Raw genomic sequence first — 16,562 nt, 5'->3', positions numbered from 1 at the left:
CGACCGCGCTTTGCTGTGACTCCACCGCCACGACCCTCCACTTCGCCACCGTCGTCCCTTCTTGGTCCTCCCCCTCCTGGGCCGAGCGGGGGTGGGGGGGGGCCGTGGGCGGCCGCCGTCGCCGTGGTGGGGGACGTGGTGGGGGGCGCGGTGGGGGCACACCGGCGGGCACACCGACGCCTCCACGGGGTTCTCCCTAGCCGTCCTTTACCCACCCATGGTCAGGGCGCATCTCTATGTGGCCTTTCCAGGCCACCGGCGAGCCTCGTCCACCGGCCGCCATGCTCGCTGGCGCTGTCCCAGCTGCTCAGTTCGCGTCGCCGTGGGCTCCTCCTCAGTTTGCTTCACCGTGGGCTCCTCCTCCCGGGGCCTCGCCTGGGCCTGTCGGATGGGACCCGACTGCCTTGGCACGCTCCTTCGGCACCATGGCCCTGACTCCTCCAGTCGGTCAGGACTGGATCGCAGACTCTGGTGCCACCTTCCATACTACACCCGACCCTGGTATACTCTCTTCCGTTCACCCTCCTTCTTCCTCCCACCCTTCGTCCATCATGGTCGCCAATGGTTCTTGTCTTCCTGTCACCTCCGTGGGTACTGCTCACACTCCCGGTTCTTTTCGAGTTTCTGATGTTCTTATTGCTCCCTCCATGGTTCACAACCTTCTTTCTATTCGCCGTTTTACCACTGACAATTCCTGTTCTGTTGAATTTGACTCTTCTGGTCTTACTGTGAAGGATGTGGCTACCCGGCGACCTCTTCTCCGATGTGACAGCACCGGGCCCCTTTACTCCCTTCGATTTCCTGCGTCCACTTCTTCCGCTTCGCCCTCCGCTTCTTCAGCCGCTTTTGCCGCCACAGCTTCTTCCACTACATGGCACCGGCGTCTTGGTCATCCTGGCCGTGCTGTCCTGACACAGCTTAGTCGTAGTACCGATATACCATGTACTCGGGCTCATGATGAGCACCTGTGTCAGGCGTGCCAACTGGGCCGTCATGTTCGACTTCCTTTTCCTACCTCTTCTTCACATGCGACCCATGTATTCGACCTTGTACATTGCGATCTATGGACATCTCCTGTTCTGAGCATTTCTGGCTACAAGTACTATCTTATTGTGGTTGATGATTTCTCTCATTATTCTTGGACTTTTCCCTTGCGTGCCAAGTCTGATACTTTTCCCACACTTCTCCACTTCTTCGCTTGGGTGTCCACTCAGTTCGGTCTCACCATCAAGGCCGTCCAGTGTGACAACGGCCGCGAGTTTGATAACACCACCTCTCGTGCCTTCTTCCTCTCTCACGGCGTGCACCTACGCATGTCGTGTCCCTATACCTCCTCCCAGAACGGTAAGGCTGAACGCATGATTCGTACCACGAACGACACCATGCGCTCTCTTCTGTTCCAGTCTTCTCTCCCTGCCCCTTTTTGGGCTGAGAGTCTTCACACCTCCACCTATCTCCTTAACCGCCTACCTTCTGTTGCCTGCCCCGCTCCCACTCCACACCACGCTCTCTTCGGTACCTCCCCCCGTTACGATCACCTTCGGGTCTTCGGGTGTGCGTGTTATCCTAACACCGCAGCCACCGCTCCTCATAAGCTGGCTCCCCGTTCGACTCAGTGTGTCTTCCTCGGGTACTCCCCGGATCACAAGGGGTACCGTTGCTTTGACCTCTCTTCTCGGCGGATCCTCATCTCTCGCCACGTGGTGTTTGACGAGTCCGTCTTCCCTTACTCCACCACCACCCCACCTCCTTCCACCTCCGACCCTGATCTCTCCTCCCTGTTTCCCACTGACCCGGTGGACCAGCCACCGCTACCGTTCTGTCCTGCAGGTACTGCTCCGCCGTGGTTCTCCTCGGGCTCGACGTCCACCGGTACTGTCCCTGACCCTGCGCCTAGCATGGGTCCGACGGTGCCGGCCTCTGGTGCTGCTTCTTCCCCTTCGCCCTACGCGGGACCGGTGGCACCGCCCGCAGCACCTGCTGTCCGGTTTGCGCAGCCCGTACGCGTCTACCAGCGCCGGGCGCGGCCGGCTCCACTGGACCTGCAGCCGGCCCCGCCACCGCCGTCGCCGCCTCAGTCATCGCCGGTGGACTCTTCTCCGCCGGTGACGCCTACACCACCACCACCTCCACCGGCCCCGACTGCCCGTGTCGCGCCGACGGTGTACCATCCGCCTCTCCTACACCGACACCCGCGTCACGTTCACCCTATGGTGACGCGACTTGCGGCTGGTACCCTGCAGCCCCGGGCTCTTTCAGCGATGCCCGGCGCGCCGCAGGTTTCTCCTGTACCCTCCTCCGTCCGCGGCGCCCTGTCGGATCCTCACTGGCGCCGCGCGATGGAAGAGGAGTACGCGGCGCTCCTCGCCAACCAGACTTGGGATCTGGTGCCCCGTCCGCCTGGCTCCAACGTCGTCACCGGCAAGTGGATCTGGACTCACAAGCGGCGGGCTGATGGTACCCTTGAGCGGTACAAGGCTCGCTGGGTTCTCCGGGGTTTCACTCAGCGCCCTGGTGTCGACTACGACGAGACGTTCAGTCCGGTGGTCAAGCCAGCTACTGTCCGGACTGTTCTCTCACTGGCTCTCTCCCGCTCCTGGCCCGTGCATCAGCTCGACGTCAAGAACGCCTTCCTGCACGGCACTCTGACTGAGACTGTTTACTGCAGCCAGCCAGCGGGGTTTGTTGACTCTTCTCGGCCTGATATGGTCTGCCGGCTCAACAAGTCACTTTATGGCCTCAAGCAGGCCCCTCGAGCTTGGTATTCGAGGTTTGCTGCCTACCTCCTGACGCTGGGCTTTGTCGAGGCCAAGTCCGATACTTCGCTGTTCATTTATCACCATGGAGCTGAGACTGCTTATCTACTGCTCTATGTTGATGACATTGTCCTCACTGCCTCCAGTCCGTCCCTCCTACGGCGGATCATCACCTCGCTTCAGCAGGAGTTCGCTATGAAGGATCTGGGTGTGCTCCATCATTTTCTTGGGGTCACTGTTGAGCCTCGTCAGGCCGGCCTCTTTCTTCACCAGCGGCAGTATACTCTTGATATCCTGGAGCGAGCTGGGATGACTGACTGCAAGCCCTGCTCCACTCCAGTTGATACTCAGGCCAAGTTGTCAGAGGCCGCCGGCACTCCTGTGACAGATGCTACTGCATACCGGAGTCTGGCTGGGGCCCTTCAGTACCTCACCTTCACCAGGCTAGATATCACTTATGCAGTTCAGCAGATTTGCCTTCACATGCATGATCCCCGAGAGCCCCATCTCACTGCTCTGAAGCGCTTACTCCGTTACCTCCGGGGCACTGAGGACTACGGCCTCCTTCTTCACCGGTCTCCCTCCACTGAGCTTGTTGTCTACACCGACGCTGACTGGGCCGGGTGTCCGGACACTCGGTGCTCTACCTCCGGCTACGCCGTCTTTTTGGGCGGCAACCTGGTGTCCTGGTCGTCCAAGCGTCAGCCGGTGGTCTCCCGCTCCAGTGCCGAGGCGGAGTACCGCGCTGTCGCTAACGGCATGGCTGAGGCATCCTGGCTTCGGCAGCTCCTTGTCGAGCTCCACACTCCTTCTTCCCGGAGCACTCTTGTCTACTGCGACAACGTCAGTGCGGTGTACCTCTCCACCAACCCTGTTCAGCACCAGCGGACCAAGCATGTGGAGATTGACCTTCACTTCGTCCGGGATCGGGTCGCCATCGGCGATGTTCGGGTCCTCCACGTCCCGACCACCTCTCAGTTTGCTGACATCTTCACCAAGGGCCTCTCATCACCCGCCTTCACCGAGTTTCGCTCCAGCCTCAACATCACCTGTGGCTAGTTGCGTCTGTGGGGGGGCTTGTGTGTGTGCCTTTCTTTTCATGTCCAGTCTGCAACTCCGCTGCGTCGGTAGTTCAGACTGCGGGGGAGTGTTGGTGTACTGTGTGTATTATGGCCCAATAGGCCCATGTAAGACATCTATATAGCTACCCTCTAGGGTTAGCCCATAATCAATCTATTACCTTCTAATAAGTCTGCCAAGAATATTTCTGGTCATAGTTTGTTAGAAAGCAGAACTTCTTTTCTCGACATGCACAACTCATGCCAGAGTATCAGAATGTAGCAGCAGTACAGGAGCTTCAGGTTGCACTGGTATATAAAAGGGCAGCTCATAAGCTTGAAGCATTTCAGACCAACATCTGTATCTCTGATGGTAAGAGTTGTAGTACACTAAACTCTTCCTTGCCTTCTGTGACAGTATCAGGAGTTCAGTTTTCTCCAACATCTTATCTTCAGCACCTTCATTAGTAGCCATTGCAAGATCAAGTAGACGTGGTGACCATCAGAATTCAGAATTTAACTTTGGCAACTGAATTTGAGAATTGGATGGAACCAAATCTTGTTGCGAGAGCGAAGCAAGACTTGGTTTCCTCCAATATCTCATGTTCAGTTGATCAGATGATATGTAGCGCAAGTAATGCAGCTAGACTAAACTTCTCTGAAGAATTTGGTTTCTGAAAGTGAATGTTGGAGGGAACCAAATCTCCAGCTATGAACAAAGATTTGGTGCCCTCCAATCTCTCATTTTCAACTGTCCCAGAGGGCACTTTGGGGGCGTTCTCAGGGTTATGGGTTATCATTCATGAGTAACCACACACACCATTTTCAGTATAGCACTGTAGCAAGGAGTGAACTCTCCCATTTGGCAGTAGAATAATTTGCATATCTTGTGTTATCAAATTCAGTTATGCAACATTCAGATTGGACTGAACCTCATCTGATATCCAATTCAGTTGTAGTCCTTATTTCCCCTGGCCTGGTAAAATACTTCAGAAAATGTGTTCTCTGAAGAATTGGAAGCTGAAAGTGAGTGTTGCAGGGAACCAAATCTCCAGCTATGCACAGGATTTGGTGTCCTCCAATCTCTCATCTTCAACTGTCCCAGATGCAACCTTGGAGGCGTTCTCAGGGTTATGGATTATCATCCATGAGTAATCACACACCTTTTTTCAATATAGAAAGGAGTGGACTCTTTGCATCCATTTGGCAGTACAATAATTTGCATATCTTGTGTTATCAAATTCAGTTAAGCAACATTCAGATTGGACTGAACCTCATCTGATATCCAATTCAGTTGTCGCCCTTAATTCCCCTGGCCTGGCAAAATACTTCAAAGAAAGTGTGCCCTCTAGCAAAACTGCCTTTTTAGTGTCTTTTGGATATGTCCTAGGTCTGGTACAAGATCTTCATTTAATCATAATGAAATAAATTTGCAATAAAATTTATATAAAAGATAAACAACTAGCTATAGAAAGATACTAGAAGTCTAGAACCCAACATTTGGATATCCATCATACATGACTGGGATAATTTCAGGACCATTTATGCATGGAGCATCAATAAAAGAATCCACTACTAGTCTACCATACGTATATGTATATATGTATGTATCTCAAATGGTTGTATGCAAAAGCATTTTAAAGAAAGCCTAATGCCAGCAATGTCTCTCCTCGTCCGGATTGTCGTGGCGCTCTCTATCACTATCAGCTTCACCGTCGTCGCCGGCAATTGCCCCGGCGCCCGCAGGAACATGACCATAGAGGCAGCCTGCCACGAGGTGTGCGGCGCCGCGACGGCGCCGGCAAGGGGAATGTACCAGCTCTGCGTGGACACGCTGCGCGAGGAGGACACCCTGGCCTGGTCGGTCGTCGACGAGGCCGGCGAGTACGCTCAACGCGCCGCGTGGCGGGCTATATGGGCGTACCTTGACACTATGGGCCGGGCGTGGCACTTCATCACCGGGAACACGACGGCGCTCGCCGGCGGCGAGGAAGAGAGGGCGGCGTACGCGTCCTGCGTCGGCGGCAGGTACCAGGAGGCCGAGGCGGCCATGGACAAGGTCCGGAGCAGGCTGCCGGATCACTGCGGCCCCGACGTCGCCGGCGAGTACAAGAGGGCGCTGCGTGACGTCGAGGCGTGCAGGGACCGCGTGGCCAAGCTGAAGCCGCCGCCGCCGCCGCTGCTCGCCATGGTTGAGGCCGACTACAACAGGACCCTGCTGGCTTACCTGCTCGGTAAACTGATAGGTGTAAAGTAGCGACTGCGCATGTCAAGAGGTGACTATATAAAGAGACTGTTTCAGTCTCTTAAGGATTGTACAACATCAAAAAAAATCTCTATGAGATCCCATTGAGATCCAAACATGCATATTCTAGTGTGGATTTTGGTAAAAACACACTAGACGGCAAAAGTTATGGTAATAAAGCGTATGAACTGCAACTATATTGCATCTTCGTTCACACAAACACTATAGATAATGATGGAAGCCAACATTCAGCTCAGGACACCAAACTCTGATAAAACAGGTGGCAATCAGCATTGCTCATTCCAAATTTCTGTATACATTGATGGAAGCAAAACACATGTACACCGGGTCACATATTATCACAAAGGCATGGCCTTCAAGTTACCATTCATACATAAAGCATATTACATTTTCAGCAAAATTACCATCAGCAAGAAAGAGCTGATCTTTCATCTGCTCCTAACCATCCCCAGATCAGGAAACTAAGCTGCAGGCTGTGTCACCTGCATCTTAGGAAAGCCAGAACAGCTCCTTTCCTTTGTCCTCTGATGATGAAACCGATATCATCGCCAGTGGATCACACAACTGACAGAACCTGAGGCTCTGTTGAAGCTTTGCAGCCCATCATCTACCTCGTATTTACATGTCAGCCTGTAAAACGTTTGGTAACAAGCAACACGAGGCAACCAACCATCCATGAGCACTCACATCAGCCATCTAATTTGATCCAGTGAGAAGGATCTGCTCATATGCTGTCAGCAAGACTAGATAGAGGAACTCTGCTGATGAACTATGCCTCAGGAAGATGTGCTGCTTCATTGAGCAGATTTTGACAAGGCAATTTCTTCTAGGCGCTTCCATATAGCCTCACGTTTTGACCTCACGCTAGCTTCTTGAGCTTCCTCTTCCTCGAACTTCTTTCGACACTCCTCAAACAGTGTGGGGTCATGGTCCATGAATATTTTACGAACATTTAGACTCAAGCTTTGAACTGCCTGGTTCCAATGGCCTTTTGTATTTCGTTCTAACGCAGGAAAGATTATGGGCAGTATCACCTTACTGTTCTGTTTGATCAAACCTTCGATATGATCATTGTTCCATAGAAAGAGAGCTCTCTCAGCCACCTGCAAAACAAAAGAAGTTATATAAGGTTAGCTTCTAGAGCAAACAGTTTGATGGAATTACTAGAGGACACAGCTTGTTTTGTCACTGACTCTCAGAAAACACTCATTATGAATTGATCAAGTAAAAGATTGAGAAACAGATGGTAATTCTCAACATTTAGATATTAATGTTCCATGAGTTCAAGCAGATGCAGAAAAGAAAATGGCTTAACAAAGATAATAAGGAAACTCAAAATTGTGTGGTCTCGACAGTTTCTGAGGGAACTCTCTGGTGTGCAGCTGGAGCTAAGGAGCTCAAAGGTCTGTTAAAAGGGGTTGCCTAGGCTGTTTTCGTCCTAGTTCTTGTTTTATTCGCACTTTGTTCTTTCAGTGGCATGTTCTTAATGTCTTAGGTGTCTGTGTTTTGCATGCGTGTGTGGGCCCTTTGTACCCTATTATTCTTTTCTTGATGCAATGGTACACAACTCTCCTGCATATTTGAGAAAAAGAAGGAAGCTCAAAATCGTGGTCAAAGAAACATCAGTTGGTGCTTTCTGGAAACTCTTGAAACAGGGAAAAGCCGTATGACTAATACTTTCAACTGCCTCACTCAGGTAAAAAAAAATCATATAATAGGAATAAATGAACTAGCATGCTCCATAACAGCCACAGGGTTTTCAACAGTCCTCCTTCGGTAAGAATAAGTAGTGTAATAGGTCAAACAAATGGAAAACCAAGTGGGTGCACGGAGATGATATAAGATGAAACTAAGGATGTCTATAATTCAGCGTTCCAACACCATATTTGGAAATGATGCAATGCTAGTTGAGAGTATACATGAGGAGCACCTTGGTAAACGATCATTTGATATTTGGTAGAGCAAACTATTTGACACAAATAGCATTACATACATATATGCAACACAATGGGATAAATGTGAATTATGATTTATGAGTTTATGACTTCAGAAGGATGTTAGCTTCCGTATAGCAAACTGGACTCGTTACAGCAAGCCCAAATTTCTACAGTATTTCTCATGACAAATCTTTTCCTAAGCTTCTTTAAACCAGTATAGTTTCTTGGGATAATTTCAGTGAGACTATTCATGAGAATATGGTACAGAATTTGTAGTACAAAGGAAAATTCAAAGGCCAGTTAGAATTAACAGCTTAACTACATAAGGAACAATTAGAAGAATAAATAGGTTCAATTACAGTATGATCCAAAGAAAAAATGTTTGGCTTCTGGAAAGGAGTTAATGAGAAATAAATGAAATGGACACTAGACAGAGTTTCTGTACTGCTAACATTCCATCATGTGGAAGTGGCAGGTAGAAAGAGGCTCAGAGTCAATATGACTGTTTATGTATCAACATGTGCAGAACTAGTATGCACTTTACACGCATGACTTATCGCTTGCTACAGCCTATTTGACTTTCACTTATAAATGATAGTCATGTCCCAAGCAATGAGCCAGATTTTGAATATGAGAAGTTCCATGAGCAAAACAAGTAAATATTCTATGTTTGTGGTATAATTGGCACTCTGGTACCCTTCTTACCTGAAAGTGAGAACTGCATAAACAGCGGGCAATCTGACGAAAAAGTGGCACCATACACCTCTGGAATTCTGCTGGCTGGGTAGCTTCCAGTACCTCCTCTAGCTCACCCAAAAACATAACCTCCTTTGAGCTATTCGTGATGGGCCAATACTTCAATAAACCCCTTATGACAGTATCAGCAAGCTTGCAATCTTTCTCAACAAACTGAGTGACACAGTATGACAGTTGCTGATGGTACATGGCAACACATTTTGGTTTGTGGAGTGGAATCAATGCTCGGACTAAAAACAATTTGTGCTCTTCCTTGAGCGGCAAAGCAAAACCATTGATTATACTCCCCAAAATCTCTAACAGCTCCGCTATTCCATTATGCTTCTCTGTCTCAAATATGAACCTGTAGAATATATTATTGATTGCCTTCCTGATGAATGGGCGGTGCACCATGAACTTGCCATAGATCCTGTGAAGTATTGTTTTCAAGTACTCCCTCTCCCTAGGATCCTCTGAGTCAAAGAGATCAAGAAGCCTGATAATGAAACCGTGATCTATGTATCTCTTGGCCAGCTTCGCATCTGTCTCAGGAGACTGAATAAATCTCAAGAACAGTTCATATACAATCTGCAAGTGAGGCCATGCTGGATCCATGACAGGCTCTTCCTCCTCCAAATCAAAAGACTCGAGTGCCTTGTTCTCTCTCGGAGCAGGGGTTGGCCCCCTGAACAAATTTGCAGACACCATCTTGATGACCTCCTGCACGACGGGCTCCGGGAACTTCCCAGTGGCTGAGGTGATATAATCCACCAGCTCAAGCAACGTCTGCCTCTTGATCTCCTTCTCCTTCACATCCTTGGTCGGGTCTGTGAAGTCAAACTGCACGCAGCACATGGCCAGCTTCCTGAGGAACAGGGTGGGCTTCTCGGAAGCCGGCACGTCCCGGAAGCTCGGGAGCGCCTCGTACCCGGCCGAGGCCGTGAATCCGTTGCTGACGCCGGCGTTCCTGGCCGCGTAATTCTGGCCGGGATTTGTGACCGTGGAGGCATAGCTGTTGGGATTGACGAGCCTGCTAGACATGGTCAAATCCGTTGTGGTTCTCGCATCGGCCGTCGGGCTGGGCAGTGATGTGCCCGCTCCGGCCAACTCCTTCTCGCCGGACTTGGCCGGCTTCTTGGGAAGCCGGCCGAGGATTTGCTTAATCATGACGGATTGATCCCCCGACCAAGTCCCGATCAAAACCGCGCTAGACAAGTCTCCCCAAATCCATAATCCCTTTATTACCTGATCAAATTACCAGGCAGACAGGCACCGTCAGAAGCTGAAATGAAAATTCTTTCCACACATACCACGAAACGAAATTGGGGGAAAACCGCACCTCGGGATCAAATCGACGCCTCCGGAGCCGAATCCGCGATCGACGCCCTCCCAAGACCGCGCCTTTCTTCGAGAAAACACAATCAGGAACAGCAATAAAGGGCCAGACCGGCCGGCGGAGTCAAAAAGGAAAAGGGGGCCGGGGGCGGGGGGAGCGAAAGAAAGCAAAAGGCGGAGAAAAACCGGGGCTTTATCACGAATTCCCGCAGGGATTGGCCCGGGGGAGACGCGAAAGGCTGCGAATTGGACGGATTGGTGCGGGAGCCTGATGGGGATTTGGGTGGAATTCGCGGAGGAGGAGCCGAGGTGTTCGTCCGTGCGTGCGTTCGGGTCTCTTCCTGGGGGCCGGCGCAGAGGGAGACAGTAGGTGGGCGACGAGCCAAATCGGGCGAGGAAATTAAAGACGACGGCGAGGCCTTTTTGGACCAAATCCAAATTCGTGAGAAATGGATAGCCTCCGAAAGACGGCCGTAAATTTTGTGGCGCACCCAGCGCTGAACAATTCCGATCCACAGTGATGCTGCCACGAGACATATTCCCCCTGCATAATTGTTCGTATCTCCTCCTTTTTATACTTTTGTATGTACAATCTTCTAGGTTATCCGAGTACCAATTCAGCAAGATTTATGGTCAAATAAAAGATGGTATCTTGTCCTATAACATTAGAAAAACGTGTCCAATGGTTTTTGCTATTCGTTAATAGGTTACAGAAACATATTCTCCTGGATAATGATTTGTATTTCATCATTACGTTTGGAATCTTCTTAAAATACTGAAATGTGAGTGTATGTTTTTTTTAAAAAGTTTTGCTTCTGTCCACGTAGAGGTAAAATAAAAATTGGTTACCTAAGAACCATGTACATGTAATAAAAACTAAGAGTCAAGGTGATTTCTATGTCATGGTTAGCCACAAAATGAAATATTGCATGACCTTATCTATTTGGATTTGAATCTTTAATATGTTTATTTTCCAGTGGCAGACAAAAAGCACATGTGACATCGAGGATTGTGGCAAATCTGCTAATCTCAGAATTTATCGGATTCAATCTCCCAAATGCATTCATAGGGTTGATCAAGCATGCTGGATTAAAAAAAAGGAAACATTGCCATAAGAACAACGCATGTATGCCTCTCTTTCTTTTAATTTTGAAGTACAAACATAGATGGTTTGATAGAGGCGGTCAAAAACCTTCTAAAACCATTGAACCTGAGCTAGACTAAATTATAAAATAAAAATGGGTTGCATAAAGAAAACCTTGGTCCTTTATCCGTGGTACCCTCAGTGGGTACCCAAAGGAAAAGGAGGCAATGAAAACAAATGTTAATGGAACTCATGTAGAGAATCATACACGGATTAAAAAGAAACAAAAGAAAGAAGCCAATGGTGCCCCACTGACCGGCTGGTAGACTTGTAGCAGGTCCAACAAAGCACTAGCAGAGAATTGACCAGAGGCAGTCATACACGCGCACTCTTGCACTCGGTCACCATTTCAAGATTTGTCAAATCCCAAATAAAATTCCTCGTTCTTCAGCACGAGCACGAGACCAATGATAAAAACACGCTTTGAAAATCAAATTCTCGGTCAAAAGAACGCCCCAGCTGTTTCTGAAGATTTGTCAGGCAGACATTGTTTGACACAATTTCATCAGAAAAAAAATGCAGTGGATAATGGACGGATGGTGATTAGTGATTAGCACAGGGAGGCAGTGAGTGGGAATGAAAAAGTGGAAGTGGTTAGCTTAGCTGCCCCTGCTGTCACTGTTGAGACCAGAAGCGAGTAACAAATGCGAGGGAGAAAGAGTTGTCGCATTCAGCTTCAGGTTCAGGGCAATGTGATAAAAGCAAAGGCCTGGGCTGCTCCCCTGCTGTGTCCGCATGGCTGGCTGCCTCTTTGTCCGGTGTCCACCTGCTTGTGCAAGCAACATTTACCTAATCCGTTTCACTTTAATCTAGCAAATTTCGTTCGGACTAGCTCAGTCACTGGAATTGAAGCAAAGGTGTTGTGGAAAATGAAACGGCACAAAAAGTTAGTGGTCAAGCTCCACAGTCCAAGAAAAGTGTTTTTTTTCATCTGTAAATTGTAGGTGTAAATATTTGTTCAGAGTTTTTTTAGTGTAATAATGTCCAAAATGAATCTTTGCAAAATGCTCTGCCCCAGTGGACCACCGTGGACCATGGGCTTGATAGAGTTGGGTCGAGATATACTAGGGTCTCGTTTGAATAGCAGGGCTAAATTTTAACCCTACTATATCGGATGTTCGGATGCTAATTAGAAGGATTAAATATGAGCTAACTAATAGAGGTGAATCTATTAAGTCTAATTAATCCATCATTAGTGAATAGTTACGGTAGCATCACGTTGTCAAATCATGGACTAATTAGGTTTAATAGATTCGTCTCGTGATTTAACCTAGGGATTGTGCAATTAGTTTTATAATTAGCTTATATTTAATACTAACTATCCAAAGAAAGTATCCGACATGACTTGAGGTAAAGTTAGCCCTGTCTCCGAGAAACCCCCTGCGCCTGTTTGCAAGAAACCATGGACCCTGACTTTTTGCCGTCACCGTCGTTCTCCGTCGCGAGAAACCATGGGCCCATGGCGTTCTTGTGCCGCTCCGCCGCCGACGTGAGGTGAGGTCAGCGGCTCTCCGGTCGAGATCCCCGACGGTGAGGCCGTTCCAGGCGGCGAGGTGTCCTTTCGCGCCGCCGCGCATCCGCAGGTCGCGCCCAACCCCCTCAATCTTTTTGTGTATTCTCAACATTAACTAGTTCTTCGTTTCTGAATAACTGAAAATGTGCCTCTTTCTCGGGAGCCACTCCCAGGCCCGTTGTAGCGGCGGCGCTGGCGAGCGTGGAGTGTCTGATGCCGTTGCACAGCGCGGTTGTGCATCGCCGCCGACTCGGCGTGCTGGAGCTGCCCTCCAAAGGTGACGCCTTTGCATCCTTCTTTTTGTAATTTTGCGTTTCTACGATTGTGCCATTGTGTGTGGAAATCTTGGTCGATTCGTCACATTGCTGTTGCTGATTCTGTGCTGCCTGATGCTGAAATTTCCCTGCTTAGTTTGTGTGGCAAATGGCAATTGAGATGTGTTGTATTCGTTGTGAAATATTTTCCTCAGAAGTACAGGATGTCGCATTTATGTGTTCAGAACACAATTCATATTGCACTTACGAAGGGATACAGGAGTCTAGGTGTACCATCGGTGTAAGGTGATACATGAACACTGCCATTAGGAGTTTCTGATGAACTTTCTTTAGCTTTCTAGAGCATTTTATTTCTTATTGGCAGTAGCTTAGAAATTTGGAACTCTCAGTACGATTGTATGATTTTGTACTTACAAAACCAAGATTCAGAGACGATGCATAGTGTCATGGGCAGTTCGGCTGGGCTGATTGGGCCAGGCCCATTAGGGTTAAGTTAAGGATAAGATTAGATCTCTTACTTAGGCAGGCATTAAGTAATCCTCTCTATATAAGTATAAGGAGAGGAGTTGTACCAATGGAAGGCAAGCAATGAGAATATCAATCTCTTAGGGTTAGCCCCTTCTATCCCTGCCCTTGTGGTCCGGCTGCCGCCATCGGTGAGGTCGGGCTGCTAGGGTTCAGGGTTATCCGGATCTCTGTATGTGACACATAGTCTCGGATGTTTGTATTTATCACTATCAAGTAGGAAATTCAAGAATGAAAAATTGTTGTGATGTTTCTGTCTGAATATATTCAGTCTCTTTATAAGCGTGCTTTTCTCCTATGGGTCTGTTCTTGTTCAATAGTCTTAAGGATTCTTAGGGCTTGAACTGCACTTTGGCTAGCACATTCATGCATGGTTCTATGCTAGTTGAGTTGGATATCTAAATAATCAGATTGTTGTAGAAGGCAATAATTGTTTAGATTTGTGTAGATTTGAGTTGGCAATGCATCGCTCGTTGAGTACTTTGTTCTCTTGTACTGTCACTCTGTCAGTATCCTTTCTCATTACTGTTTTGGTATTAATCCTTGTAGGTTTGATAAAGCGCATCTGATCAAGTGATCATGGCTGGGACACAGTGTGAAAGACTTGTTCATGCCCGCTATGTCATGGTTAAATGTTTTCTAGCAGCATGTCTTATTAAATTTTTTAAGGAGATCGCAGCAGCAAAACCACCTGAACACCCCCCCCCCCTTCCCTATGGGAACTATTGATGATATAAATTAAATCATGGGAATTAGGAAACATGGAATCACGTGAGCAGACTGATTCCTATAAAAGAGTAAAACAGGTCATTTGTCTATCACCACCTGATCAATGGAACAATTGTGGCATGTCTTTTTATGAGTGCAGCATTTTGGCATACAACAGCATAAATGGTAATGAGTAAGTGACCTCACCAATAAGGTTGAAAGACTACGAAACTGGGGAACTTTGCAAACACACTCGCCCTTACTTGAGGTGCTGCTTCATTGTGTTAGACCTACCTGATGCTTATACGCCTCCTTGGAGTAGCCACGAAGGATGCTCCTGACATGGGCTACCTTCTCAGAAGAAAGCTGGCTGCATGTGGGCATGGCCAAAGCGTTCCTCGCCATCCAAGCCACTGTTGGGTACTCCAAGCTGTGAGCCTTCCACCAGTTCAGAATGTCAAAACCTTCTGTTCGAGGGGCTAGGCGATCTTTCAGGTAACGATCTAGTTCCCTCTCGGCTTCTGGATAACTGCTGGCTACTGGAGGCAGCATACCACCCTCACCATGTGCCCGGCAGTGCTCATCCCATGCTTGTTCTAGCAGACCAGCGCTACCAATGGCCGTCGCTGTAGCACCATCTGGATCTGCACCATAGATTGCACCATCATGTTCAGTGTATTCAGTATACAGTTTCCTGATCTTTGGGTTACCTCGGAGATGTAGTATGCAGCTTCCTTGGAACCGAATGCTCTTCTGAAGCTGAACTCTATGTATGTGAGTTTGTACCGGGGATCCAGTACAAGTGGTATAGACCATACCAGGTATGAATCATGCATCCTCCTGTCCAAAGTGTTGATAGCATCTTGAAGAACACGTGCATTGTCTCCACCTGCTCGTGCCTTTTCAAACTGTAACACTTGCCTCACATTGAACAGCTCTCCAAGACAAAGATTTGAGGTGGGGTGCTGGTTGTATGCCCGAAGGTCAGCTAGATAGGCCAAGGTGCGAAAGAAGATGCTGGTGCCTTTTTCTAGTCAGACGTAAATCCTGCACGCCTGACTCTATATGATGTGCAGCGATGGTATCAATTATCAAATCCGGGTGTGCGACAAGGCGTCGACCAATCAGGAGGAGCACAATGTCCATGTAGGTGTCACAGACAACCAGTTCTCTCCTCCTTGGGTGGGTGGTAGGATACTCTTGCTCAATGTGATCTTTGGGTTCGGTGTGATTACGTATGTCCCATTTAGGCCGTGCCACCATGAACACCCTGTCCAGAACATCACGCTCTGACCCTGATGCGGTACCGTCATCCATGACACGGTCAATGGCCAGAGTAGAGAGATCATGAGCCACCTCCAGTGAAACACCAGGAACTCCAGAAACCTCAGGGACTCCGGACAGTGGGCCATGGTAGAGAGGCCAAGGCACATTATCGTAAGCATCCATGACCATCCTGTGAAGGTTCCAGTCGTCGTCGATGAAGTGGCACGCTGTGTACAAGACCACCCCCTCGACAGCTTCAGCTTTGCCTACAGCTAGGCTGACCCGCCCAGAGGTCCGCTGTAGCCTGGAGAAGAGATCCTTCCTTGTGTCGTCGAAAATGCCATCGCACATCCCTCCTCGACGGCGAGGCGCGAGGGCAGCTTCAACTCAGGGCTGAGGCGGCGCGCGAAGCTCCTGAAGTAGCCGTCCCCCATGACCGATGGGTCGTATCCATTCAGCGCGATCATCCGAGCCGGATCTTCGCTGGGGTTCGGAGATTCAGCAGGGCTCAACGGAGCACAGGGCGGCGGCGGCGGTGTTGGGTGCGGTTCGCGGTGTACTCCGTCGCGGTTGCTGCATAACTTGACGTGCCCCCACAGGGTGCTCGTGCCGCTTTTGGTGGCTGCGCCGAGCACCTGGTGGCAGCGCTTGCACCGTGCTTTGTCCCTGCCGTTGTCGTCCGTGAAGCGGGTGAAATGCTCCCACACGGCGGACGGGGGCGCCATGTCGCGCCGCGGTCGCTTTCGCCCTTGGGCGCTCTCGCCCTCTGCCATGGTCGATTGAAACAGACGCTGAGGAGTTTGGGGAACTCACGGTCGCAGGGTGCAGGTTGGTGGTGTTGCAGCTGACAGCGATCGAGGAGATCAGTGACAACTCCGGTGATCTCCAGCCACGCCGGAAGCCTTTAGCCCAGAACGCGCGGCAGCCAACACCTGCTACCTTGTATATATCTCCATCTTTTGCAGTCAAACACCTGCAAATATTTATAAGTATTCATATTCCCTTTCGCAAAGTTGATCATCCTTTGTCGCTTTTATTAGCTTT

General features: G+C 49.2%; 2 protein-coding genes across 2 annotated transcripts; one reads left to right on the top strand and one right to left on the bottom strand.

Annotated features, from left to right (window-relative positions):
• Positions 1-3,910: 3,910 nt before the first annotated feature.
• Positions 3,911-6,256, top strand: LOC111257631. Its single transcript, XM_022827582.1, has one exon. It carries the CDS (start codon positions 5,439-5,441, stop codon positions 6,069-6,071), a length of 633 nt encoding a protein of 210 aa, XP_022683317.1. The 5' UTR covers positions 3,911-5,438; the 3' UTR covers positions 6,072-6,256.
• Positions 6,257-6,331: 75 nt separating this feature from the next.
• LOC101770877 (serine/threonine protein phosphatase 2A 57 kDa regulatory subunit B' theta isoform) lies at positions 6,332-10,485 on the bottom strand. The gene is made up of 3 exons (XM_004972920.4): positions 10,092-10,485; positions 8,723-9,997; positions 6,332-7,183 (listed from the first exon to the last, which is right to left on the bottom strand). Exons 2-3 carry the CDS (start codon positions 9,917-9,919, stop codon positions 6,875-6,877), a joined length of 1,506 nt encoding a protein of 501 aa, XP_004972977.1. The 5' UTR covers positions 9,920-9,997; positions 10,092-10,485; the 3' UTR covers positions 6,332-6,874.
• Positions 10,486-16,562: the final 6,077 nt, after the last annotated feature.

The sequence above is a fragment of the Setaria italica genome, chromosome VI, assembly GCF_000263155.2.
Source record: "Setaria italica strain Yugu1 chromosome VI, Setaria_italica_v2.0, whole genome shotgun sequence".
Classification (NCBI taxonomy): Eukaryota; Viridiplantae; Streptophyta; class Magnoliopsida; order Poales; family Poaceae; genus Setaria; species Setaria italica.
This window is presented reverse-complemented; position numbering and strand designations above follow the sequence as displayed.